Source organism: Hirundo rustica, chromosome 1 (assembly GCF_015227805.2).
Source record: "Hirundo rustica isolate bHirRus1 chromosome 1, bHirRus1.pri.v3, whole genome shotgun sequence".
NCBI lineage: Eukaryota > Metazoa > Chordata > Aves > Passeriformes > Hirundinidae > Hirundo > Hirundo rustica.
In genome coordinates this window covers 52,425,066-52,452,970 of record NC_053450.1, presented here as the reverse complement: position 1 = coordinate 52,452,970, position 27,905 = coordinate 52,425,066, and the positions used below count along the sequence as shown (strand labels likewise).

At 45.1% G+C, this 27,905-nt stretch overlaps 1 protein-coding gene across 5 annotated transcripts in view; it reads right to left on the bottom strand.

Moving 5' to 3' along the window:
* Positions 1-26,525, bottom strand: part of RAB31 (RAB31, member RAS oncogene family) — a 74,278-nt gene extending 47,753 nt beyond the window's left edge. For 4 of the 5 annotated variants that reach the window (XM_040078203.1, XM_040078232.2, XM_040078214.2 and 1 more), the window contains exon 1: positions 26,426-26,525. In XM_040078203.1, coding sequence (XP_039934137.1) covers positions 26,426-26,464 — 39 coding nt within the window. In that variant the 5' untranslated portion in view covers positions 26,465-26,525. Of the gene's footprint in view, positions 1-25,388; positions 25,565-26,425 lie in introns of those variants that run through there. The other variant, XM_040078242.2, reaches the window with a different exon arrangement.
* Between the last annotated feature and the right edge of the window lie 1,380 nt (positions 26,526-27,905).

Genomic DNA, 27,905 nt, shown 5'->3' with positions numbered 1-27,905 from the left:
TCTTCTCTCCAAGCCCTCTATTTTGTTGGGTGGATTTTATATTCCCGTTGCAAGGACTGCAGTCCATCCAGCATAGCCATTTACTCGCACAAGCAAACCCCTTGCTTTCCAACACACGGTGCGTTACACACCAGAGCCGGAGAAACAATTCCATTCAGGCCTGCTGCACGGCCAGCCCAAACAAGCCTCCAAAACAGACTAAAAACACCAACATTTTACTGTCACTCTGACAGCACTGACTTAGTGGAAATAACCTTTTCATGGCGTGACAAACTAGCCCACTTAGCGGAAACTTTGCAGAGGCTTCAGGCGGTTTTGAAAAGGTAGGAATCCAAGGATCTGGATCCCCAGAGAGGTGCTCTCTGTGCATGCCATGTTAGAGGTCTGCAGTGTGTTACTTTAAAGGCAACACACCTTACTTTCTACACTGCAACATGGCAGGCTGATTCCATTTGCAGAAATAGTCTTTTTTTTCTTTCTTTCTTTCTTTTTTTTTCTTTTTTTTTCTTTTAACCTACCCAATCAGTAGGGAAAAATAACAGCAGTACAATACCAGAATAAAATTCAAAGTAACCTGAAGAGGCAGGAAAAAAAAAAACCTTGAAACTATGCAGAAATATTATTTAGGCATTTAAGATATGAACAACTTCCCTAAAATGAAGCATTTTTCAGTTTTGCCCAAAGCCTAGGATGGTAGGTAGAACTCAAATTATACGGGTAATTATCAAGGAAGAGGAATAACATTATCGCTATGTCTTCCACAGAATTGCAAAGAGCCTCCTTAGAGACAAAAAGGATGCCAGGAAATCAATACTGACCTTTCCAAGACATTAACAATGACAGCCCAGGGTCCAATCTAACTCATTAAACAGTCGATGGAAAGTTTTCTATTAATTTCTTTGAAGTGATTGCAGAACTATCAGATTGTACATGGTAGCTCCAATTGTATTCGCATTTTAAGATGACTAATTTACACAACACTCTTGAAAAATGCCGAGGTAAGAAAACACAGTTTGTTAACAGCACGAGACACATAAATATATATTAAAAAAATAGAAAAGCAGCTTTTGCCCACATATAATTATATATTAAAAATAGCACTTCTGCCTCTCCTATAATAATTTTGCAATATGTTGTCTTCCTTTTGAATCAGAAAGAAAAAGAATGCCTGTATTTACATTTCCTTTCACCATGCTTACGTTAAACTGTATTGTCACGCCAGTCTTTATAGACAGCACTTATTAGAAAACCATCATTTAAACTCTCATATTTAATTCAAAGCTGTCCTTAGTCAGCTTAAAAGCTGTAATAAATGCTCATGTTACACAGACAGTTGTTTATCTACTCTTTCCAATCGATAGGAAAAAAAGATCAAAGAGAGGAGCAGTGTTTAAAAACAGCCCTGTAGCCCTTGATCAATAGCAGTAACACATCCTGTTACTAATCCCAAATTTTGCCTTCATTATCGATTCCAGCTGACCTCACCATATAATTACTACACCAGGATGGCAGAACACGCTAACAAAAATAAAATTAAAAAACCCCTCTGCCCTGAAATTGAGGATCTAATTATTTTTCCAGATTTTAAATGGTGTACAGAAACTAGAATTACCACCCACTGGTTGCAAGGAATTACATTTCCCTCTTTGTGGGGACAGTGTTTCTGCCACCGTGTTCGAAACTAGACTCCGGCGATCCAAGGATGCTTCATCTGCTTCCTCCAGCTCCCCTGAGAAGTCACTCAGAATGGCAACTGCAATTACAAGAGGAGCCAGGGTCTCTGCCAGGGATGTGACATGCACAAGCATGGATTAAAGCTTAGCTCATTTTCCTGGACCCTCTTCATCTTTCAGTCCGTGGCTCTCACGAACGTTTCATGATAACGTTAAAAGGACCTTTCAAAGTTTCTATTGCTTTCACATCTCACAATGACCACAGTTAAGCATATGCCAGGCACACCAACAGCCCTCCAGAAGCTTAAAGGCATTCTTACACCTTGCTCCCGGGGTTGCTTGCACTACCAGGAGGGCTAAATATCACCCTCGAGTAACTGGAGTGAAACCAAGGACTTGGACCACAAGTGGACCTGTTTCTAGGACAAGCATTGCTGCAGCCAGCGGCTGGTGCTTTCCAGGAGCCAGGCAATTTATTGCACATGGGGGTTTCAGCTGAAACAAGCACTCTCAGCTTCCCTTTTGCTGCCTGGAGGATGCAAACCACCATCTACCAGAGTATAATTAGAGCACAGAGGGGAAGGAAGTAAAATAGAAAAAGCTTCCTACTTAAGGCAGTGATTATCATTCCATCATGGGATTTAAAACTACTTAGACAGCGTTCAGTCCACGTTACTGAAAACTGCACTGACACCCATCAGTCAAGACATACACCTGCCTGAAAGCAGAGCAAAACATGCCATATGAATGTTATACAACAACTTGAAAACAGCTAATGAGACCTTAACTTTTATCGACAACAGGGAACTGTCTTTCAAGTCTCTCACAGAGGACAAGGAAAGCAGAGTTGCTGTTTCAGAGAAGTAGAAAAAAACGTTTGTTTCTCAGCAGTGCCTCGATATTAAACCTCCTTGCTAAGGCTGTATAAACCTTTCATGCAACCATCTGCTTTGTACTTTACTACATGGTTTTTCTCTATTTTTCTAACATCTGATGGGGATGATCTCTCTTGTTCTGTTCTTTTTTTCTTCAAAGGATTATAGCAGATTTATCAAGCCACATGCCTGGGCATACCGATTTATTTTTCCAGTTCTCAGAGTTCTGCTATTACACCCTCTAATCTGTTTTTCTGTTTTGTTTTACCTGATGTTGGTGTACTTATAACATCAAACACACACAAAGATATAACATCTTGGCTTATGCAAAAGGTCACAGTGGCACTGAGCAGAGTGGATTGGACAAGTTTCAGAAACTGAGAACATGCCCTCAGGAGTTATGTTGCACTTCAAGAAACAGATCCTGCAATTCTTTGGGAAAAACCCTCATTCACAGGAAACCCAAGGGCTTCAGCACTATAGTCATTTACTCAGTATGATCAAGAGCATACCAAACCAGGAAAGAAGGGGCAAGAAATGAATAAGTGTAAAATAATTATTGTGAATCAAGGTGTTCACAAGTCACTCCAGGCACCAACAGCGGGTTGGTTCTTTTTCCCTTTTCTTCTTCATAAGCGTCCTAGCACACTTACAAAAACTTTAACCCCGGAAAACACAATCTCTGTTCTTTCAAAATCCCTTACCAGCAGATTTAGGTGTGAGGATTTAAAGAGCTCCAGAATGGAGAGCAGAATGCCACAGAAAACAGTGCTTCCACCCACACTCCTGCTCCCAGGGAACCACCCCACCTGGCTCTCCTCAGCTCTCATTACTGTAAAGGAGATGAAACTGTATTTCAAGCTAGCAGCATTACAGGATGCTGGCAACTCATTTGCAGGCAAACAGCAGAGCTGCTGACTTCTGGCTGATTTGCAGCAGCTTACAGGGAGATGAAAAAAATAAAACAGAAAAAAAATATGAACAATATATTAAAAAAGAAAACCATTTTCCCATTACAAATAGGCATTTGGTATATTCCTCCATCTATTGTTCCAAACACATCTATCACAGCAGAAGAACATAATGCAGAAAAATGTAGTTCTTTAATTTAAATCTTGATGTTTCCTTTATATCTTTGCACATAGGGCCTGGTCCTCCAAGCACTTTTCCAAGCTGGAGGGAGCTACAGTACCCTGTAAGCACATCCCTGATTAGGCTGCTAGTCTGTAGCTTGATATTATAATAGCATTTAATAGATTGAGGGTCATGCCCTATTGTGCTGAGTAAACTAATCTTTTTTTTTTTTTTTTTTTTCCCCATCTGAAATGGAATAAGTGTTCGATTCACAAAAAAATCCATACATATCATGACTGATGCCCTATAGCAGCCCTATAATCATGCAGCCCTATAACCATGCACAGTGCTGCAAGAGCTTTTTTAGTCTCGACTATGCAGAATCTTCCTCTGGTATGTCAACACACAGGGCTTCCTAAGTATGTGTAAAATTAGATAAACCACACAAAAATCTGTTACAACTCCAGGATTTTGAAAATACAAACAAAACAAAACGGAACACTAGACAGCACTTCACATGAGGAAATGGCACCGTAAGAATGAACGCACTGAAGAAACTGCCTTCCGTCCTGCCACTTGCAAAGTAAGGAAAAAAAAGAAAAAAAGAACATCTGGCTTGTAACCACCACGGATCTCATGACTAACTTCCCATATCAGCTTTAAAGGAAGGTTGAGACACCCTGGAGACAGGCACCACAAAAACCTGCATTAAGAAGCAATGGAGAACTGACCTTTATAGAAATAGAGATCCCACACACAGCTCCTTCAGAAGGAAGTTTTCTCATCAACTTGGACAAAGCCAGGATTCAATCAAATTTACAATCTGAATTTGTAAAAATGTTTAAAAATTAAAAACGCCTGTCCCTTCAAAACATTCCTCACAATAACTAAGAATCACTGAGATATCAGCTACAGACAGGTCTCATTAAGTCTGACAGGGTTTAGCATGAAGTTAGTCTTACAGATCAGAAGAAGAATGAGCCCTAGCAACCCAGAGGGTATTAATACTAAGTGCTCAAAAATCCCCAGGCAAAGAAGATGTTAGTTCAGTGATAATATGAGAAACATTTGGACCTGACAAGACTTCATCCTTCCCCACAGGCCAGAAACTGATCCCACCGCTCATATGGCTTCCATCAAATTCAGCAGGACTTCCCTGCACCTCACACAGCAGAGGGCATCTGCTCCTCAGAGCCCAGTTGTGCCAGGCTCCCCAAAAGCTGAGCTGCCAACCACCCTAACTTGAACAAAGGCACCACAAGCATTTGGTGCCTGAACCCTTCCTTTGAGGATCCCTGATCAAGAGAAAAAGAGCACAACCAATGGAGTCAGGGTTAATTTAGTGTAACCCCTGGGAAGTCTCCCACGGCAAAGCTTTTTCATCAGGCATAGAGCTGGAACTACAAAGCTGCTCACACTGATGGAACTCAGGGTTTCAGCCAGAGAGCAGTACAAGAGCCTATCAGCAAGCTGCTTTGAAGCTTCCTCCAGACAGGTTAACACCAAGAAGTGCAATTAAGTGCATGACCAGAGACATCTGTGGTCAAATTTGTCTCTAACAATCCTCTCAGTGTACCTTCTAGTGACATAATACCACCTTGTCTTCTTTCAGACAAAAAAAAAAAAAAAAAAAAAGGGGGGGGGGGGTGGCCCTTGATGAAACATACAGATCTGGGGTGCAGTCAAAAAGCTGTCCCACTCTCCTGGAAGAGGATCTACTCAAAGAGGAAGCTGGCTGCTCTTCACTGTTAAGAGAAGCAAGAATTCCTGGCTCCCTGTCACATATTCACACCACCAGACACTCTTGGCTTATTTATCCCTAGCTGAAAAATAACAGAGGAGCCAGCTTATGCTTAAGATTTCCCAAGTTAAATTCCACTTTTTGTAACACTGATCTGACTCCTGCCGGTGCTAGTGCAGAGAGGAGGGAGAGGTCCTTGTCTTGCTCAGAGCAGACCTTTCACTGTTGAAGTATTACAGATGTACAGATGAAAACACTTGAATCGGTATGAAGCTACCAAAAAGGAGAAAACTGTCCTTTATTACCAATGCATTTGGTATTTCATATACCAAAAACAGTTGCAACTGGCCAGGCAAACCTTGGTTAGAAAGACAGAATTTAAACTTATGGGGAAGAAAAATAATCAGTCACAAAAAAAAATACAAATGCAGAGAGACCACTCATTCCAGTAGCTCTGTAAGGCACAGCTGGTTTTGACTTGGCAAATCAGCTTCTGCACATTTAAAGAGCTCTTCTTTCCACTGTCAGAATTGGCCACGCTTTCGTTTTTGATTTACAGTTGAATCACCCTGGCCCATTCCCATTACCCTCAGCAGGACTTTGATGGAATCTGAAAATTCACAGCAGTGTAACCGCATCTCAGAGCTGCTAAATGGTTTGCATTTCATTAGCTATCATCAAACAAATTGCAAGGCCTGTGCTGTAAAGTATCGCCGGGCTTTAGCAGAAATGTAAGCTTAGCTCTGGTCAAGCCTGGTGTCCAGAAGGAATGTCACTCCTCGGGCAAGGTCTGGCACGCAGCACTGAGATACCCAGCCTGCATCTTTGAATGCTTTCGGGGTTGCCAGTTCTTAACCCAAAGGCACGTGACACGGTAAGGCTGAGTACAGGATTACGGCTGTCTTTTGAATTCCAGTGGAGGTAAAAAAGCAACAAGCTGAAAAATAAATTAAAACCTCGCAATTTGCAGCCTGCTTTAGTCCTCTATGCCCGTCTTTAACATTTTAATCGTTACTCAGATGATCAAATGCAGGTAGCATTGCAATACTTTCCATGTCTTACTAATCCAGTTACAGCTGCTCTGGAAGGCTGTGACAGGCAGCTTGAAGAGCATCTGAAACTGCCTTTGGATTTTTATCAACTGTATGAACATATAAGGAAGAGTTATGCACAACAGATTCCTGATCACAGCTTCCAAGGGCAGTATTTTAATCCAAGAATTACTCTACCCAATAAACTTTTTGCTAACTTTAAACACATCCTTCGCCCTTCTCTGGGTATCACTTTCAGTTGTCTGAAAACACTGCTGTAAGGAGAAATACCTTGCAGGAGTCCGAGGTTCAGAGACACCCGAGGGACTGAATTGAATCTGCCAAGTGTCAGGCTTGTCCCAGGGAAAATGAAGCCATGCACCGCGGAGTGGTGTCTAGGAAGAAGTGCAAAAAGCTTCTCACCTTTATTCAGTTTTTCCATCTGCAAGATGTATCAAGTGAGCAAAGCTATCACTGCATAACTGCCCAGATGAAAATACAAGAGCAAGCAGCTCTTGGCCTCACATGCTGGCTCTCAGCTGCTTCACCAACACAAAACTGCCTGAGGCTTCAGCCTGAACCAAAAGCATGCAGGTACAGGTGCTCTGAGCCTCACTTCTGCAGTCGAAATATACACATCTCATTCAGGACACTAATGATTCCTGTAAATTCCAAAGTAAAATTTCTGGCCTTCTACCACCAGTGATCTTCAAGAAATCTCTGCAAAGATCTGGGAGATACTTGTCTGCAAAGTAAATTTTTGGAAGGGAAGAACTAGGACCAGGGCTGGCTCCCAGAAGTGTCGTTCTGCAATCATGCACTTTTCTGAGTGAAGGGTACTCGCCAAATGAACAACACTCACATCGAATATTGGAACCCAGCTGCCCACAATCCCAGCACAAACACATGGATCTCAATGCAACTCTGTTTTGAGAGGGAGGATGGACACCACTGGCCTTCTCTGGTGGGTTTACCCTGGCTGGATTCTGCAGTCTCACTGTAGTAGGAACCACCACAGTTCTTCTGGTCATCTGTCCCTGTGTGAACTTTACAGGAACATCCCTATTTGCATTTCCCTTTGTTGCATTCCCTTCTTTAAACTCATAATATATGGCAGTGAAGGTATCTTTTAAGTCAGTTTACCTCCCACTAAGTTAGGATGACCTATGCCAACTCCCACACAATCAAAAACCCTACGCATCATTTCTAATTGCTTTCTGGCCAAAATCGCTGTTGTCGAGCACAAATGAGCTATAGAATCAGACTTTTTCCTCTGGAGCACATTAGAATTATATTAATTCCCACTACACATGAAAGTGCAGCACTGGTTCTACCCACAATCAGGTCAGTCCTGTTATATCAGAAGGACTGCATTTGGCACAGGAATTCTTGGCTCTATTGTTCTCAGCTCACGAGCTGTTATATGAAAATAGTTATTTGATTTTTACCTTGTAACAGCATTATGGGGATGTAAAACAGTAACAGTTCTGAAGCATTCAGACAGTACAGTAACAAAGAGCTATTTAAGTGCTTTAAGAGATAGTCAAGCACTGAGTAGATTTGTTTGGTATTTATATGCATCTTCAATACCACCTCTATACTTCTACTGGCTGTTTTAAAACAGAAAAAAATAAACAAAACAAAACCACAAAAAAACCCACAAAGACCCATTAAAAAAGAAAAAACCAACCAAACAAACAAAAAACCCAAACAAACAAACAAAAAAATCACCCACAAACAAATTAAAAAAACTCCAACCAACATTTACCAGTCAGGGCTTAATGTATCTGGCCTCCTGTGGTGGGCTGATGTGGTCTGGAAACCAGATGCCCACCAAAGCCATCCTATCACCCCCCTCCTCAGCCGGACAGGGGAGAAAAAATATAACAAAAAAACATGTGGGTTGAAATAAGGACAGGGAGAGATCACTCACCAACTACTGCCATGGGCAAAATGGACCCAAAATGGGGAAATTAATTTAATTTATTGCCAATAAAATCAAAGTAGGATGATGAAAAATAAAAATTAAATCTTAAAACACCTTCCCCCCCACCCTTCCCTTCTTCCTGGGCTTAACTTTACTCCCAATTTCTCTACCTGCTCCTCATGAGAGCATTGTCTTCGCCTCTCACTACTCCTCAGGGGGAAGACTCCTCACATTCTCCCTCTGCTTACACCTGAGTCCATCCCATGGGGTGCAGTTCTTCACAAACTGCTCCAGCAGTCTCTTCCATGGGGTGCAGTCCTTCAGGCACAGACAGCTCCAGTGTGGGTCCTCCACAGAGTCACAAGTTGGGCCAGCAAAGTTATTTCAGCGTGGGCTTCTCTTTTCATGAGTCCACAGGTCCCGGCAGGAGCCTGCTCCTGCATGGACTTTCCATGTGGTCACGGTTTACCTCAGGCATCCACCATTTCCAAAATGGTCCCCTCCACAAGCTGGAGGAGGGTCTCTGCTCCACCATGGATCTCCATGGGGTGAAGGGGCACAGCTGCCTCACCATGGTCTGCACCATGGTCTCCAGGAGAATATCTGCTCCAGAGCCTGGAGTACCCTCGTCGCTCTCCTCCTCCACTGACCCTGGCATCTGCAGGGTTGTTGCTCTCACGTATTCTCACTCCTCCCTCTGGCAGAAATCTGCTCTTGTGCAGTACCTTTTTCCCCTTCGTAGCCGTGTTATTCCAGAGTCACTACCACCATCACTGATAGACTCAGCCTTGGCCAGTGTTAGGTCCATCCTGGAGGCAGCTGGAATTGGCTCTGTAGGACACCAGGGAAGCTTCTGGCAGCTTCTCACAGAAGCCACCCCTGCAGCCCCTTCCTGGTACCAAAGCCTTGCCATGGAAACCCAATACATCTCCGAATGGAAAACACCATCTGATCCCTTTTCTTGGTTTGTTTTCCTTCAGTCCACATCCATTTGCAAAACGTGTACAGTGACCGACCATCTGCTTCACCTCACAGCTGAAGGGAGTCTACAGCCCTGTCCTCTTCCGTTCCCAACCAGCCCCCAAAGCCAAATGCCTGCTGCCTTACCAGTTTCAGCACCCTTATCAGTGTGATTATTCAGCACGTGGTTTCCTTCCACACACAACCTCTTGTGGAATTAAACTCAGGCCTGCATAGCTGCTCCAGTATCCGTCACACCTGGAGCCAGAGAATGCAGCCCTACTGGTCCTGGTGATGTGTAGGCTTCTTTGGAGTTAGCAAGTTTCTTCATAGTCACAGGCCCCTTGCTCTCCACCAGATCCCAGCCAGTAATCTTTCAGAGATAACAAAAATCCCTAATGCCCAAGTTTCAAATACACTTTCTTTAATATTTTGCTACATCCTTTTCTCTCTTTTAGACAAAAAAGAGTATTTCCATCCCTCCCCCACTCACAGACTGCAGTATTGATTACAATCTCTTCAACTATCTACTTTTGCCAAAGACACACCCAAAGATCACAAGAAACACCAAACTACAGAGCACAAAATCAAACATTGATGGCCAAAAGCACTTTGTCATCCTACCAAAGTTATGTGCCTGGCCAGAGATAAGAGTAACTGAAGAGCAGCTAATATCTGTATTATAGCTAATGCTAGCAAAAAATTCACTTTGCCAGAGACATTGATATGTTCATGCATGTAATATTATATAAAACCAAAGTCTTTCCTAGAGTGTTTCCAAGATATTTGGCATTATTCTGCTGTTATCACTAGGGCTCCAATCCCAAGCGCTTCATCTCCCTCTCCCATGTCCTTCCTGTGCTGGGAACCCCAGAGCTGGCTGCAGCACTGCAGGTGGGGTCTCATGGCAGCAGAGGGGCAGAATCCTCTCCCTTGTCCTGCTGGCCACGCTGCCTTTGATGCAGCCCAGGACGTGTTTGGCTTTCTGGGCTGCAAGCTCACACTGACGGCTCATGCTCAGCCTCTCATCCAGCAGAACCCTCAGGTCCTACTCAGCAGGGCTGCTCTTGATCTGTTCATGCCCCAGCCTGGTGTGATACTCATTGCCCCAGCAAAGTATTCCACGTGTCTGCTGCACATTTACTCTTCCAGGGCTTACAAATCGTGCTGCTCCTACGAAGCCGGCACAGGAATACAAAGCAATCTTTATTTATGACACAGGGGGCTGTGGAGCAAAAGAGACAACAGAGCTATTCTTCAGGAATAAAATTAATGCTGCAGCCAACCTACCTCTGCTTCTCAATTTTTAGAGCTCACCTACTTTGGTAAAGAAAACAACCAACCAAACAAAAACCAACACAAAATCCAAATCCATATTCCAATTCCACTATTTATGCTTAATCACTTCATCTTATCATTCAATGTGCAAGCTAACCACAGCGCTATGCTACCACAAGCATGGACAGCAAAGATAACAGCCTTTCATTGTCACTAATATTATTTAGAAACTGCTTCCCCACATAAGATTTCCAGCTAATTCTCTGTGTCTTTTTTTACACCCTTCCTTTCCCTTTGCACACAGGTTATCAAATTCAGAACAGCAGCTGAACTGCCAAGAGAAACGGAGGATTTTAAATTGAAATCAAAGAGCAGAATCTCAATCAATTTCTTATGCCCTTGACAGCATGTGGTATGGGCGGCTGTGGAGAGAGAATTGCTTAGCCTGGTGAAAAGGTACGAAGGAACTTGGTGTTTATTTGCATTCCTTCAGCTCAAATTCTGGCTTTTGGGGGCATTGGCTATTCATTTAAGATGCTCAACTCCATGTTTTGAACTGCCTCTACAGTTTCAAGTAGGAGCATGATCTCTATAAAAACCAGCTGCAAATAAGGTGGTATCAATCTGGCTGGCTAATAAGATGAGAGAATGAAAGGAGAAAGAAGAGGAGCACCTTTGAAAGGTCACACACACACACAAATCTCCTCTGGACTGGCAGCACGTGCCAATGAACAAGCAAAAATCCCTCCCACTGGATTGCACGGGGGACCCAGAGTGCAAAGCCTGAGGATATCCTCAACGAGACTTGCTAATGCTTCACACTACAGTGAAGCAGCTTTTGAGTACAAACTGTGCAGAAGCAGTCCGGCCTTTGGGGCACCTCACTGTCAAACAAGGCACCGGCTGATTAAGTCACGGAAAACAACTTTGCGTCAATAAAACTGGCTCACGACCGGACCCGCGGCAAGAAACAAGAAGACCCCTCGCAGCACCTGACACGGGTGCCCAGCAAAGCGAGCTCCATCACCAAACCAAGCACCACCGAGCCCTCCTGCCCGGGCTGGAGCGCTGCGGTGCGGGGAGGGCGCTGCACTGGGCAATAGCACCACCTGGTGACTCCGGGACCAGGGATCCAGGGACCAGGGAACCAGGGACCAGGGAACCAGGGAACCAGGGAGCAGGGACCAGGGACCATGGACCAGGGACCAGGGAGCAGGGACCAGGAACCAGGGAACCAGGGAGCAGGGACCAGGGACCAGGGAACCAGGGACCAGGGACCAGGGACCAGGGACCAGGGACCAGGGAACCAGGGACCAGGGACCAGGGACCAGGAACCAGGGAACCAGGGAGCAGGGAGCAGGGAGCAGGGACCATGGACCAGGGACCAGGGAACCATGGACCAGGGACCAGGAACCAGGGAACCAGGGAGCAGGGAACCAGGGAGCAGGGACCAGGGACCAGGGAACCAGGGACCAGGGACCAGGGACCATGGACCAGGGACCAGGGAGCAGGGAGCAGGGAGCAGGGAGCAGGGACCAGGGACCAGGAACCAGGGAACCAGGGAGCAGGGAGCAGGGAGCAGGGACCATGGACCAGGGACCAGGGAACCATGGACCAGGGACCAGGGACCAGGGACCAGGGAACCAGGGACCAGGAACCAGGGAACCAGGGAGCAGGGACCAGGGACCAGGGAGCAGGGACCAGGGAACCAGGGACCAGGGGGCCAGGGACCACTCGGCCATGTGGGACTGGAGCAAGGGACCAAGGGACAGCGGCCAAAGCGCTCGCGGGACTGGGGAGCCAAAAGCCCGGGCAAGGAGGGAAAGAGGACGGCAGGATGAACTCACAAGAACTAGAAAGGTGAGAGGGAAAGAAGAGCGCCCGAGCACCTTCCCTTGGAATCACAGCCACCTCCCACTGCTGGTACGACCTGGAGGAGCGCTCCGTTGCAATGGGGAGTGGGAATGTGGCAAAGGCAGCTTCAAAGGAATGCCTCTATCCCACAATTTATTTATTGTACTAATGAACAAATTAAGAAAAAAACCCACAAACCCCCCACCCCAAACCTGCAAAGTATCAACAATGTTGAATGCTTTAGAGGGGAAATGTTTGGGTGAATTTTTAGGAGACCATAGCTGTGGGACTTCATGGAGTCACTATCATCCAAACAAGAATCATACCTCTAACTGCCTTTTACTGACCACTGGATCATAGGATCCTCCTGACCATGGTGTAACACAGACCAGCATATAAACCCACTAAACCCACTCTGACAGCTGCCTTGTAAGCGGTAAGTATGTTACAGAATCACAGAATGGTTTGGGATGAAAGGGACCTTAAAGATAATCTAGTTCCATCCCCCCTTCCATGGACAGAGAGACACCTTCCACTAGATCAAGTTGCTTAAAGTTCCATCCAGCCTGGTCCTGAACACTTGGACATTCCCAGCTTCCCTTGGGGACCTCAAACCATGGCATGCTCTCCATACCACCCCAGTTCAGCCTCAGAGTGACATCTCCCTGCTGCTAGCTTGCTGATTTCCCATCTGAGCTCCACCACTTATGTATGACCTCTCCAATGTTCACCATTTCGCTTTTCAGGTGAGGATGAGAAATGGGCTCTGGTTTACCATGGCTCACACTTCCCACACCAATGAAATAGGAACTAAAAGCAAACTCCACAGATGTCTCCAGCAAGTCAAACCTCAAACAAGAGGAGCTAAATAACATTAAAATTAATTAAAACTGCAAGTATTGCTTTAATATCTGGGCAAATTTATTGACAGTAATACCTGTAATTTTTGGCAATTCCAATGGTCAGAGTTCATTTTTTAGGCAAATTTGGGAGACCTTAACATCTGCACACTGCCATCCCTTTCCTACCCACTCTATCTCAAAACACACATGCAATCATAAAAATCCACTTGATGTAATACTCCTTCCACAGAGAAATTCCTATTTAAAGACACAGTAAAAATGTGTGAATAGTATCTACTTAGAAATGCTCATAATTGTCCCTGAAGTTGAAAAATTAGCTAAGGGAAGCTACATACAAGTCACCGTACCTCACATTGTCAGTGATAACAAGTATTGATTGCAGGGGTTTTATCTCTATTGGCCATATGCACACACACCTGTATAACAATTTGGTTAAACATCCTGCACCACCATAGTGCAATGCAGTGATCAGAGAAACTAAATTTCATTTTCAGACTACATGCATAAATAACCTGAGGTTTTCATAGTTAAGTAAACACATTAAGCAACAGCATCCTGACATCCTGACAAATGTTGTTTTCAAGTACAATTTGCCAGCAAAAAATGGGATAAACAATTCTGCATGGTTCTTTCCAAACCAAATTCTTTTCCTAAGTGAACCGTCCCCACATATATTGTAACAGTTGAAACTTTCCAAATACTGGTATGATGAAGAGATAATCTTTGACTTGAATTGCTGTTTGACCCAAGTTCATACTCCAACACCATACCTCTTTTCATGGTCAAATTCTATCATTAGGGCTCATGATTTAGAAATACAGGCTTGTTAGTGCCACCTAGTAAATACGAAAACAAAATAATTTCTATCCCTGCCCCAACATACAGGATATTAAAAATCTTCCAACCAGTCTGAAATTGATAATCCAATCTAAACACTATAATTTCACATTGCAGATTGCCGACAAGTACCAAGAGTCATTTTCTTTTATTGAATGAAGGCAATGGCTCTTACACAATGAACAATATGCCCATCAACCACAGCATTTGACAAAAGGGCTCTTGCGTTCAGCTTGCTATTTCACAAATACAAAAACTGTCCAGCAATTGCCTGGAAAAACTGTAAAAGGGCTCAATTACCCTCAAATTTGTCCATCCAAGCCCAATAAGCCCTATTCAACTCAATGTTCACACATACTCCTCCCAATTTGCAACTGTCTCACCTGCAACTTGTTATTGCATTTCATACCAGAGAGGAAGAGAAAAGCCACATAAATTTTAAGTTCCAACTGAAACACTAGTTGAAAACTTCAGTCCTGGAGACAAGAAAGCCCAGTCCCTTCTCCCTTGCAAGAGAGAGGAAGAAGGCAGTTTCAGGGGGCAGCTATAAAAACTAACATTTCCTCTAACAAACAGGAACCAGCCTCAAGGCCACAGATCTTTGCTCCAAATCAGCAGGGCCCTGGTACCGGCTATGTCCCCTGCCAACAACCAGAAGCAAATGACTCTTCCTCTGGTCTCTACTGGCCAAAGGCAGCCGGACACCATCAGCCTCGGGCAGGTCAGGAAACACCACAAGGGTGGGACAGAAATTAAGGATTCCCAAGGGTGGGACGGAAATAAGGATTCCGTACCTGGATTTATTTCCAGAAACTCTGCCGCTGCTTATCAGTTCCTTTTTAGATGATAAAACAACCTGCAAAATCAGCAGGCTCTGGTGACCATCTAAGGAGTGAGCTGGTCTCCTTTATCAGCAGCCTAAAGGCTGCCTAGCTGCTACTGGCACCCTCCTTATGCAAGCTGCTTTTTCAATCTGCCAGTCTTTGGAAATCCGCCTCCATCAGCCTTCCAGACACAACAACACAAGTGTCTTCTCCAGCGAGTATTGGGACGAGGACAAGTCAAGATTTTCTGAAATTTGCCATTATTTGTTATTTACAATTAACTGCAAATTCCCTGTAGATACTGTGCATCCACATGGACATGAGGCAGCAACATGAAGGATTTTCAAGGATTTCAAATCCCTTGAAACTGGGGTTTTAATTTCCTGAATTTATGTGCAGGACTGGAAATGGACAATCAGAAGTTTACCTAAACTTAAATCTGTGTTAAGAAATGTTTCACCCAACTGTTAGGTTTAAGTAACCTCAATTAGTAGTGATTTCATATTCATTCCACCTATTCTCTGGATGTAAAGTTTTCCCTAAGAAGCAAACATCACCACTTATTTTAAATAGCATCATATAAAGACGCACCTGGTGCTTTCCCCTCTATCACTCATGCAAGTAAACAGAAGAGATAGCAGCAAGCACAGTTTAATAAAACCCAGGGCTGAGTTTTTTATCTGTGGATTTACTGTGTGCTGCTGTGAAGTTACTACATGTAAAGCTATCTGCACCGAACAGGCTCATAAAGGGGAGAAATTATCAGTGCAAGGCTGTAGCCCTTAAGCAGCTGGCTTCTTGAACGCGTTCACCTCCTGTTGATTTCATCAAGAATGAAATGCAGCAACTTCTAAAAGCTCGTAACACTAGTGCCATGAAATTCAACTTTTTAGGGAAAGTCCCTTAAGGAAAACCAGGTTTTGCTGCTCTTACTGTTAAGGCACCTTCTTCTCTCCATCACAAAATAACGAGGAAATCAGCATCCAACTTATAACTGACTTGCAGAAGGAAGTTTTTATTAACCTGGCCATTTTTTCTCATCTTCACTCAAAATCTGGAAACCAGAAATGGTCAGAAGCCTATAGACTTCTCAAATAACCGAAAACATGCTGGGAGCATTTCAAACCATGGAGTTTAGTACATTTAAGGACATCTCCTCAAATGACAAAGGGGTAGAAGAGTGCATTTCATCTTTCCCTCCAAAGTAGGACAAGTCACACAGAAGGTACTGAGGAGTCACCCTCAAGACAGACTGTCTGGATACGAAACACTTTCAGGGTCACAGCCCGAGTGTTTGGGACTACATGGAACTAACTCCAAAGTTCCCACCGATCCCAGACATGGCAGAACAACAGGCACAAGGATACATCTCAACTGGCCAATGAGATCCTACCAAAGCTTCCCTGTGTCACATCTGTGACAGTGCTTTTGACTGGCTGAGAGAATTTAAAGCCATGCAAACTAGCATTCTGCAAACTCCACTGGCCAAAAGTGTTTTGAAACACAAATGAAACAGTTCTAAGACAAAATCAAGGTTTTAAAACAATTTAAAAGGAAATGAAGGCTTAAAACCAAGGGAGAGGTTGGCAGGGTTTTTTCACCCCATCTTATTATTTCTACTACCTTTTGTTGGTTTGCTCTGTCTAGCTTTCTGTTTTATTATCCCCAGCTTCTCTTCCCCTCACTCCTGACTTTACTCCTCTGTGTTCCTCATTCCCTCTCACCAGTCCCCCTGCAACGCTCCCACATGTCCTCACTTGGTCTCAGTTTCAGTACTCCACCTCTTCCTCCATTAGCCTCTGTTCCTCCAAATCTCCTCTATTCCAAATTCTACACCCCTTTTTCTACTGATCTGCATATCCTTGCAAGTGTTCAAGGCCCTGAGCAACACAGTCTACAGGAATATGTCCCTGCCCATGGCAGGGGGGCTGGAATGAGATGACCTTTAAGGTCCCTTCCAACCCAAACCATTCTTTGGTCATAAACTATTCCTGAAGAAGTTTTTAGGCTGCAGGGCTACCACTCTCCTTCAGACAATCTTTTTAAATTTGGATTTATGGCGTCAAAGGTTCGTTTTCTCTCCGCCTTTTTCCACATCAGCCTAAGGGAAAAGACAAACCTGGCCACAAGATAGGTAGCTCTCAGCTACTCTTATCTGGCTTTAGTGTCAAGTGACAGGAATCACTCACTGACCTCTGTTATCTCAAATACTTAATTTACCTTAACATTTTTATCTTATTCTCCACACAGCAGCACATTTAGCTGTGCATTTTAATGCATGGAAAGCAAATGCTTTAGCATATTGGTTGAGCTTTAAGCATGGGATTCAATTCATGTAGCAAAGGCTGAAGGATGTATCCCGATACCCTGCTGAAGAGGGATTACCCTGATGCTCAGAATCAAACATATGCTTAAGGATGCTACTCAGATTAGGGTTTCAGTGACATAATCTTAAATCAAATTTATGTTATCTGGTTTTATCTGGCTGCCATTTTTGTCACACGAAACATGCTCCAACTGTCTGTCTAATGCCCTGGCATTCATTTACTCTTTTCATGCACACTCTGCAGGAAAAAAAAATAAACAAAAATATCCAAGGCAGAAAAAAAAAAATCAAAGGACAGAACAATCGATTTTGAAGACTATTCGCATAAACTACACTCTGCTGCTGGAGTCATAACACTTGAAGACAAGGTTTAATTCTCTCAGAGGCATTTAACCAAACCAAGACAAAAACAAAGTTCAGCTTTCCTTGGATTTTCCACAAGAGCAATAACACTCAGAAAAGAAAACTGCTGGTGTAAGGGATAATGTAGCAAAAAAACCCCATGTTTGTAGCACATTCACAAAATTTATATCCTAAAAGGAAGCTTGTCTACACAGTATTGAAAAGGTTGAAGTCAGTGTGGACTATGCACTGTGAATGACTTCTGACCTAAAAGTGCTTGGAGGCTTCCTGTTCATATCAGCTTTAAGAAAGTATATTTCAAATGTTGATATGATTCTTAAAATAGGCACTTAAATACTTATATTTAGTATGCAAAGGAAAAGGAAAAAAAAAAAAGATAGACAATAGGCTTCCTGTTCAAGAAAGAACATATTCCCTTTCTTGTTTCCTAAATCCCTCCAGGAATTAATCAGCTGCGAGATTCATCCAGCCACAAAGTGGAAGTGCACCCTTAGAGGCTTATAGTGGTGTGTATCAGCCAGTGAGAGGTTCACTTTCTTGGTGGTTTGGGGGTTTTTTTTATTAACAGAGACTGCCTCAAGCAAACAAAATTAGTATTTGCTTTCAGATAGCAGATGCTCAAAATGGAAATTGTGACTGTATGTTTATCAACCCCTCAAATATTTCCGTTGTAATATGCTTCTAAATACCAAAGTATTGACCATAGCGATAACGTATTTTTACCCACTTAAATCAAGTAGCTAAAAATTGAAGTCTCAAGAGTCAAGCTGAGCCTTGGTGTGACACCACACCACATTCAAGGAAATGCTCTTTTCAATCAGTCTACTCGAGATGAGCTATCAGTTACCAATCAGAAGCATAAGACAGAGAAGGTTAAAGCTATTCCATTCGTACCTCAGAGGTCATCAGCGAGCATGGTATGAGATGCAAGTGACTTCAGACATGTTCTGTTACTCAGAAGCACAGCTTTGCTGCTGAACCATGATATCCTATCAACGCTTAAGTCTTGATTGATGCAGAATTAAATGGGCCCCAAATTTTTTTTTTTTTCCAGAATTAAACCCACTTCAGGAATCTCTTGTAACTCATTTTGGCTCGGTAGCCAGGCTTTAAAGGAAAGGAGAATCTGCTTCAGAGAGCCCCTAACTGTAGGTTAATTCCTGTAAGAGCCTGATATTTATAATTTAGAGTTTTTTATAGTCCCCTGCAGGGACTTTAGTCCCCTGATGGGTCCAACCAGGACACCCAATGACGTCTGCAGCATCCTGTCACTCTGCTGACAAAGGAAGAAACAATAACTCAGGGACACAAAGTATTTAGTGGCTGGATTTCATGCACATGCACTTCCACATGTTGCCCAAATAAGAACATACTCTGGCCAAAACAAAAAGTGAAAAACCATAATGTCTCTACCCTTGCCTGCAAAAAATATAAAACCCGTGCACTAAGCAGCATTTCTGTTTAAAAATATCCGGGCGAAAATAAAAAGCGTTTGTTCCACTGCCTGTTGTTCAGCTTTCAGCTCAGCCCTGCAAGGCCAGAGACCGTAAATCAACCACTGGCATGTGCTTACACAAGGCTGTGCTCCCAGCTGGCCTCCCATCCACCTCCGCTGGCGGCTTTCTAAAGCTTGGATTTGTCTTTTGGCAGTGGTGCTCAACATGGCCAGCATTCACAGAAAGGGTGTACAAGATGCTTCAGAAGAAAACTAAAATGTGTCCCTTTCCCGGCATCTCACAAACTGAGATGGAATTTTAAATATTTCCTTTCACCTTGACCTTGACACCACTACCCAGCCTCTACAAGGTATGTAGTGAGAAGAAAAACAACTCCGAAAGAATAAAAACATCTTTTATTTTGGTTTACTTTGGAAGCACGTGTCCCATGGCAGCTCCAGACACCTTCTGGTGAGGGGCTGCAGTGTTATATCCTCATGAGCTGCCCTTGGCCTACAGTCAAGAGGTAGTGGGGGACGTGACAAGGAGCAAAGCACTGAAGGTTTGCTCTGTCCTCTCTAAAAAGCATGGGATGATCCAACTCATCGTTAGGATGATCTAACCCATAGGCGTGACTAGTACTGGATGGAGGTAAGACTTGGAGGTAGCTAGTGGGCAAACAACTCTACCCAGCTTCCCACCTCCTTTCCCAACCCTCTTGGAAAGGTTACCTCTAACCATGTGCTGGGCACTTGGCTGGCCCCAGAAACACCTTGAGAAAAATATGAGCAGAGGAAGCTCCAGATCTCTGCATGGAGACTACAGCTCCAAAACCAGCTCCTGCATCAGTGGAGGCTGGCGAGCCACCGAAGCTGAGGAGAAACTCCTTGCCCTGCACTCAGTTTTCTGAGGCAGCACCTGAACTGTGGGGAAGGTGGGGTCAACAGCGGCCTGCTTTAGTGGAAGGTGACCCTGCCCATGGCAGCAGGGCTGGAATGAGATGATCTTTAAGGTTCCTTCCAACTCAGACCATTCTATCATTCTGTAACAGTGCAAACCTGCTAAAGCCAGCAGTGCTCACTTCAACGTGCCCTTCTGCCTTCCCCTCTAAACCACAGCACAGGAAATGAAAAAACAAAAAAGTGCCTGTCCTGATCTTATCTGAACAGAGATGTGGTCAGGAGATCCATGACTAATCACAGTCCCTGGAAGGTCTAACAGTCCTGAAGACTGGGCAAATGGCATTTGCAAGAAGGACCAGCAGGGAGGCAAAAGAGCAAGAGAAGCAGAGTTGGCTCCAGCCTCCCTGCAAATGCTTCTCTCAACAAGCAATTACCTTGAGAAATTTTAGACAGAATACGACAAGAGTACGTCTCTCCAGCCTGTATGTGCACTTGCAGTCTGCAGCACCCACACTGCACTCAGCTCAGACACAACCCAACACACGCAAAACGCAACGGCACTGTAATTGATGAACACCACCACAAGCAAAAGCCCTGCACACTCAAAGGCCTTTGCCCATGGGCAGCTCAACTGCACTGTAACTGCAACGCATCCTACCAATAAAGCAAATTATCACCTTAGAAACAAGTCCTACCATCAACCAGAGTCTCAGAAAACACACTTTAAATGCAAATTTAAAATGGCCTTTTAATATGGCTTGACTTAAGCCAGTTAAAAGGAACCACCTGATGAAAATGAGAGGGTTTTTCTTTTCCCTGCATACTGTTTGCATGCAAAGTTTCTGCCTCCTTCACGTAGTCTGCCTCAGCATTACTTCACTGAGTAGGGCTAAAACTGCATTCAACTATGTGAAAAAAAAAAAATTGAGTTTATCACCATTCAACTTCCTTATTTTGGAAGAAAGAAAAAAAGAATGTAGGTTTTGGTTTTTTTTTCCCCCAGAACTACTGTAAACAAAGAAGTTTCCCAATTTTTCACCTGGAAATCAAAAAGAGCAAGGGGCTGGGGAAACCTAAATTTAAATAGAATTGAGAGACAATAAAACTACAGCCTGCATATGATCTCCGGGTGAAAGTTACTGCACAGACTCATTCAACAGGCAAGTTACAAGCACGGGATGGGAGCTCAGAGCTGGTTATCAGAGGATGCAAGCCCATGAAGTGCAGCAACAGGCACCAGCCACAGGGTATTCTTTTGCTACTACCCAGCAGATTTTTAGTTCAACGAGCTTCCCCTTTGAGGCTTTGCTGCTACTGAAACTAAAATCTGCCTCAAATTCCTCCTTCTGCTTCTTCAGAAATCCAGTTTTGTTGGGTCGCTGGAAGCGAAAGCAGTGTGGCCTTCACAATCACCTTTTCCTAGAAGGATGTTCCAGTCTACTCTTCTAAGCAATCCCACACAAAACTCTTGGAAGAAATCAGTGAAGAAAAAAAGTTTTGTAGATATGTGAGGAAAGCATTAGCACCAAGATCAACATGAAAACCTGAATAACAAATTGTGAGAAATTGTTTACCTACATATTTAATGCATATATTGCAAAAAGTCTGATTGTAGCCATCTTATAAAATAATATGAAAAGGCTGCTTTAGGCTTCTGAAGCCACTTTTTTAGTGATGCGAGAGAACGGGCCTTTCTTGCTTGGTGCATAACTGGATTTTTATGCAATATTGACTAACAAAATAAAAACAAAAACACCAGTCCCAGTCTCCTTCAGTATCTTTCACACTTCTTTTGAGTGGCAAAGCAGGGCAATGGAATATGGAAGTGCTGTGTGCCCACATTAAGTGCAAATTTCAGAGTATTCTTCACCAAAGAATACCAAGACAAAACATTTCCCAAGAAAATGAGGCATATGCAGTTCAGCTAACCATGAGTCTGTCTTTCAGCTCCCCATGGACTTAGAATCACTGTTCAGTTTTACTTGTAATTTCATGTTTCTCTACAATGCGAAAACAAAACTGGCTAGGAAAGAGATACAGATCAAAGGGCTCCTTTGACGGAAAGGCTGCAGTGATGGACCCTTCAAGCCAGTGACTTCACAAGACAGACAACCATGTGGTCATGACTCAAAAATTTCTCTCATGATAGAGGTACTTGTCTACATAAAATACGAACGAATGAGTAGGTGATGATGAACCATTAACATGGGGGAAAAAAATTGCTTGGCAGGCTCTGTTCCTCTCTCAGACAAGATACTTTTGTGGACAAAATTACAGAAGGCACACATTTACTTTGTCAGTACATTTTTTCTGTAATCATATCCCCCTCTGTTTGCTCTACTCTCTGTTTTAGGCTACAACACTGCAGCTGTTGATGCACACGTGGCTTCTGCACTGTGCAGTGTTACTGTCTTCAGCAGGATGCTCACCTTACCATGGAGGCTGCCTTGCACATACCTGGTGAGGAGAAAGCTCCATAACTAGTTCAACCCAACCAGGAGTCCAGTTTTGTTTTTAACAGCAGCTTTCCTATTTGTGTCGGGACATGTAGGCCATCAAAGCATTAACTATGACAAACATTTTAGACACAAAATAAACGACTCCCAGTGATCTGTGCTCAGTATCATAGTGTAGTTTCCACAGAGGAAATGTCACTCCTTTTACAAATGCAGGCTCACCAGCTTCAGGCAGCATTTTCACGCTAGCAGAATGCAGGCCAAGCAAGCGGCTTTCCATGAGCAAGAAAACGAAGGCACAAACAGAAGGGTGAAGAAACAAAGTCTCAGCTAGGGAAGATGTGGGCACTACGTTCAGGAAAAGCTTTCTACATTAAAAGCAGTTAAGCCCTGGGACATAACCCCAGGGAGAAGATCATGAGTTTTTAAAGACAGAGGAAACACATATATATATGTCAGGAATAAGAAGGGCTTTAGGGACAAGGGATGACCTCCAAGCCTCTTCCAATCCTACCTCCTTCGGTCCTGTGATGCACAGTCACAACACAAAAATGTAATAAACAAAAGCAAGAGGAAAGGAGTAATGGAGGTCACTTCAGATGGTAGTCAGCAAACCACCTCCCAAAGTCTCAAGAGTTGTCAAAATTTCCTCAGGAAGTGACAAAGACAAGAAACTTTGCCTTAGTCGTAAACCTGGCAATCTTTTCTGCAGTTGCCACACAATTATGTCAGGATTTGGCAGGGAGTTGTAAATCACTCCTCCAGCCCACATAAAGAAAATGTTGGGAGCCAAGGCACAGGGCACGCAGCAGCCACAGACAGATTAGGAAACCTGGCACAGCCAGCCACATTTCAGCACTAGAGCACTGCTCAGGAACACAGCAGCTCCCCTACACTCCTCTCTCCTCCAGCCCTCCAACAAGGTGCCCACATAGAAACACCATGCAAATCAAATGAGAGCTACACTCCATTTCACCACACAGACTGAGCTGCAGCTAAAACCTGCTCAGACACAGAAGCAGGTGGCACCTAACACAGGGACAACTGCTGGGAGCAACCAACAAACTCGACTGAGAGACCAGGAAGAGTCAGGGGTAACAAGACAGGATTTGGAGCAGAGCTCAAGCGTTTGCACTCAGGAATATGAACACCTTCCACATGCAGATGTCTCACTGCCCAGCAGCAATAATTTACTAGAGGAAGTAGTTTAGGAGCAGGCTTGAGGACACTTGCATGGCAACATACTAAAGCGAGCTGTCCAACTGCACCTCCGTACCTCCTACACCTGAGGCTTCGAGGCACTGGACAATTACACAGGCATCCTGCTCCATCTAGCCCATTGGCAAGCTGGAACCATCTCTCCTTAAAGAGCTCTGCAATCAACAAAACCTTCCTTCTAAAATGACTCACTCCCATCCTCCTTCTGCCCCAGATTGCCCCTCTGCCCTTCTCTCTCTGGTGCCTCCTTCAACAGCTACAAATTCCATACCATCATCTTGTTAGTGCACTACTCCCGGCTGCTCCAAATCACTCCCGTGACACCCACAGAGAGTTTTAAAAACCCCAAGATACTCTGGAGGAAAAAGAAATGAAATGCAGGTACCCAAATCCCATTTCATTAGGTTAATGCTAAAAACCAGAGGCCAGGCTCCCTCCTGGCAATGTGGGGTTACATCCAGGAGCCAATAACCTACTCCCCATCTCTAATTTAATGGCTCCAGGTCACTCACTGCCTGGAGTACTGCACTGCCCTGTAGGGCTGGCAATGTGGACCACAGCTCTGCTTTCTCTATTCCTCTTCATCATCTTCCCATCAAGACCCTCTATAGCCAAATGGGGCTTCAGAGCTTGTGGAGAAGCTGGCTTTGCAAACATTGCACCAGCTGCAATTTTTCCCCATTGGGAAATTCTGAATAGGCAGAAACAGTCCAAGCCCAGGCCCTCTGCACATCTTGAGGCCAGAAAGTGCCAGTGATCCTCCTGTCTGATCCAGAGGTGCAGCCTAGGCTGTGTTCAGAAGTGGGCAGGGATATGACATACAATGCAGATTAAGCAGGTCCAGGACCTACTGAAAAAAACAACTGTCAAGATTTCTTTTGGTAGATCTGAGAACGTGCTTTTGTGTTGCCATCTAGCTTTCAAGCAGATCAGAAGATTAATGCCTGCATTTGTTCACACAGACAGGTACAGAGTTCCCCTGCTCTAGAAATGTCTGAACTTCTTGAGGGGATTCATCATTTGAAGGATTCCTCTCTTCTGGAAAAACAGAGTGTCAATCCCCAGGGTAAATGAGACGCTGGTGATCAGAAGTAGAAGTTTTTCCAGGACTATGCCCTCTTAAAACTCAGGAAGGAACATCTCACTGATTACTAAGTGACTATAACTACAGACACATCTCCCTAAGTGCTACCACTGCCACCCCATCATTTTAATGAATCTACAGAGTAATTGCATACTCCTAGTAACACAGACATGCATTATAGGTTTCTTTTCCTGTCTTAAAAAAAGAAGTAAACAATTGCCTTACAAAACCTCCAGTAAGTTTTAATGTTACAAAACATAAATAAACTATGGACACCAGGAATCCCATTCCACTAGACACTTCATCTCTATAAAATTACAAGATTTTCTGCTGGAGAAGAAAACAAGTAAAGACACATCCACATATTCCACCACAGATTCCTCATGTCTGTACAAACCACATTTATTTTTGTCACTATGCCATTTTAAAAGTCAAAGGCAGGAATTCTAACCAAGAAAGGAGGAATGGTCACCGCCAAATACTTTGGGTTGAACTCTCCAGTGCCCTGGCACCGCATCCTGGCAAGAACTACTCCAGGGCAAGGTACCCACTCCTGCTGGGCTAAGTGTCAACACAAATCAGAGAGAACTGGAGAGTCTATTTCTGTTTGGTTTTGAAATGTTCAACTCACTTGGATGGCACGAAAGCAAATTCACTCTAAAATACCTTTATTCATGCAGCTTTCTCTGAGTGCTTATGGAGACCTGGGCCTAAAAGCAGCCGAACTTGCACCGGGTAATTTGAGACGTTTGACTTCTAAAAAGAACTTGTGTACTGGAGCAGCGATGCTCGGCTGGTTACTGTCAGGAGAGAGAGGTGGTTCTGCTCTGCGGCGGTGTTTGTCCCAACTTGACGGGCACATTTTGCCGGGAAGCTCCCTCGGTGCCGGGCAGAGGGGGGGCAGGCACAGCCAAAGTGCAGAGCTAAGCACATTGTTGCTCCAGATGTGAAACGCACGCGCGAGGTCGCCAGAAAAGCGAAAGAAAAAAAAAAAAAAAAAAAAAAGGAATGGCAAAAAAAGACGTTCCTGTAAGGAGTCGGTCAAAGAAGCGGTGCTGAATCAAGCCAGGCAAGTAACTAAACAAAGCACCGAGCAGCAGCACATCGGTGAGACGGGACCGAACCCCGGGAGAAGGAGCCCCCCGACACAGCGTCCCGGGCTGGGCAGCGCTGCTGCTTTTCTCGGGTGGCTCCCCACCTCTGGGACGGGGGCTCGGCGAGGCCACCGCCGCCTGTGCCGAGCCCCCAGGGTGGGCAACAACACCCCCACCCCCCCCCGGGTGCCTTCGGGGTTCTGGCACCAAAGGGAGCCCTCCGCGGGGCCAGCGCCGCCGGCGGGGATGGCTCTGCGCCGGCAAGGCCCCCGCCTGGGGAGCGCTGGGGGAGACCCCCGAAAGAGAGCCACTCACCACCTCCCCCAGCCCGCTACGCCCGTCTCACTCTTAAAAAGTTGAGAAACAAGACAAAAAACGACAAGCCCCGAAGCCTCCCCCCGCCCCGCGGAGGCCGGTGCGCGGCCGCCAAGTTTCGGCGTGGAGGAATTTTCTGCGGCCGAGCCCCCCCGGCCCCGCCCGGGACCGGGAGACGCGGCGCCCCCCGGGAAGCGGGACGGCGAGGCTGGCAGCGTGCCCACAGCCTCCACCTGCGGGGCGAGAGAGGAAGGAAGGGAAGGGGGAAGCGACCCCCCGGTCGCCCTTACTCACTCCAAGCAGACACACTTTCAGCTCGCGTATCGCCATCATCTGCCCGGGGCCCGGCCGCTCCGCATCCCCGGCGCGCCGCCGCTCCGCACTGCCCCGCCGAGGCGGCCCAGCCCCGCCGGGGCCGCCCCCGCCGCCGGTCACATGCGCCCGGCCCCGCCTGCCGCTGCCCCCCGCGCCCCGCGCCGCCCGGCCCGGCAGCGAGCGGGACACGGGGCGAGCCGGGGCGGCGAGCAGCGCCCTGGGGCTGAGCCCCGGGCAGGGCTGGTGAGCGGGGACAGCGCGGAATCCTTAGAGATGGAAGGGGGCTCTGGAGATCATCTGGTCCAACCCTCCTGCCGAGGCAGGGTTACACAGAGCGGGTGATACAGGAACGCGTGCAGGTGGATTTTGAGTGTCGGCAGAGAGGGAGACTCCACGACCTCCCCGGACAGCCTGTTCCAGTGCTCTGCCACCCTCTTCCTCGTGTTGAGGTGAAACCTCTTGTATTTCACTTTATGGCCATTGCTCCTCATCCTGTCACTGGGAACGACTCAAAAGAGCCTGACACCATCCTCTGAACACACGCCTTTGAGATACTTTTATGTATTAATGAGATCCCCGTCAGTGTTTCCCGAGGCCCAGAGTCCCTCCTCATAAGAGAGATGCTCCAGACCCCTAATGATCTTTGTGTCCCTTCGCTGGACCCCCTCCTGGAACTCCTTGTCTTTCCTGTAGTGCAGGGTAAATATTTGCTGTTGGTGAGAAAAACAGTCTGTGAGAGGCGGCATCCTGCAGGGGGCTGTGCGTACGCGTAGTCCTACACACCATGTGCTGGGCTGGGCACGGGATGAGGACTGCTCTGGTTGTGAACCATCTGAATCCACCTCCTTTTTCTTTCCTTTCCTTTTTAAAAATTTTTAAGCGTTTCCTTCTATGCGCAGAAATTATTGAAAATAGTAACTCCGGTTTTTTACCCAATGTAGATTAAAATAGTCAGCCTCAGGTTAGTAGCAGGGTTGCACCCTGCACATCGCATACAAAATTTAAGCTCATCAGCTTAAGGCTAGTCATAGCCTTATGGCTAGTGAGAAGGAGAAGAAAGAGTAATAACCACGCTGCTCTTGGTACGCGAGGTTCTAGAATTTATGGAGAAGGATTGCGCACAACCCCAGGAAAGCAGAAGAGCATCATCCATAAGATATTGTAAATCAGAGCCTCGGTTTTGTTCTCTGTTCTGGTTACAGTGGTAGGGTTTTTTGGTTTTGTTGGTTTGTTTGTTTGTTTTGTTTTGTTTTTTGTTTCTCCCTGCCCTAATTTATCGGGTAAAATTGCTAAAGGGATTTGAAGAAAATCTTGATTAGTTATTGTGAGATTAGGTGCTTCCTGGCAATAAACTGTTGTGGCATTCATTATAACACTAATTAGTTCCACACAGGGTCCTGCACTCACACCAATAAGCTGGATGGAGATGTTTGCCCTCTTCCAAGGATCCCAGATCCTA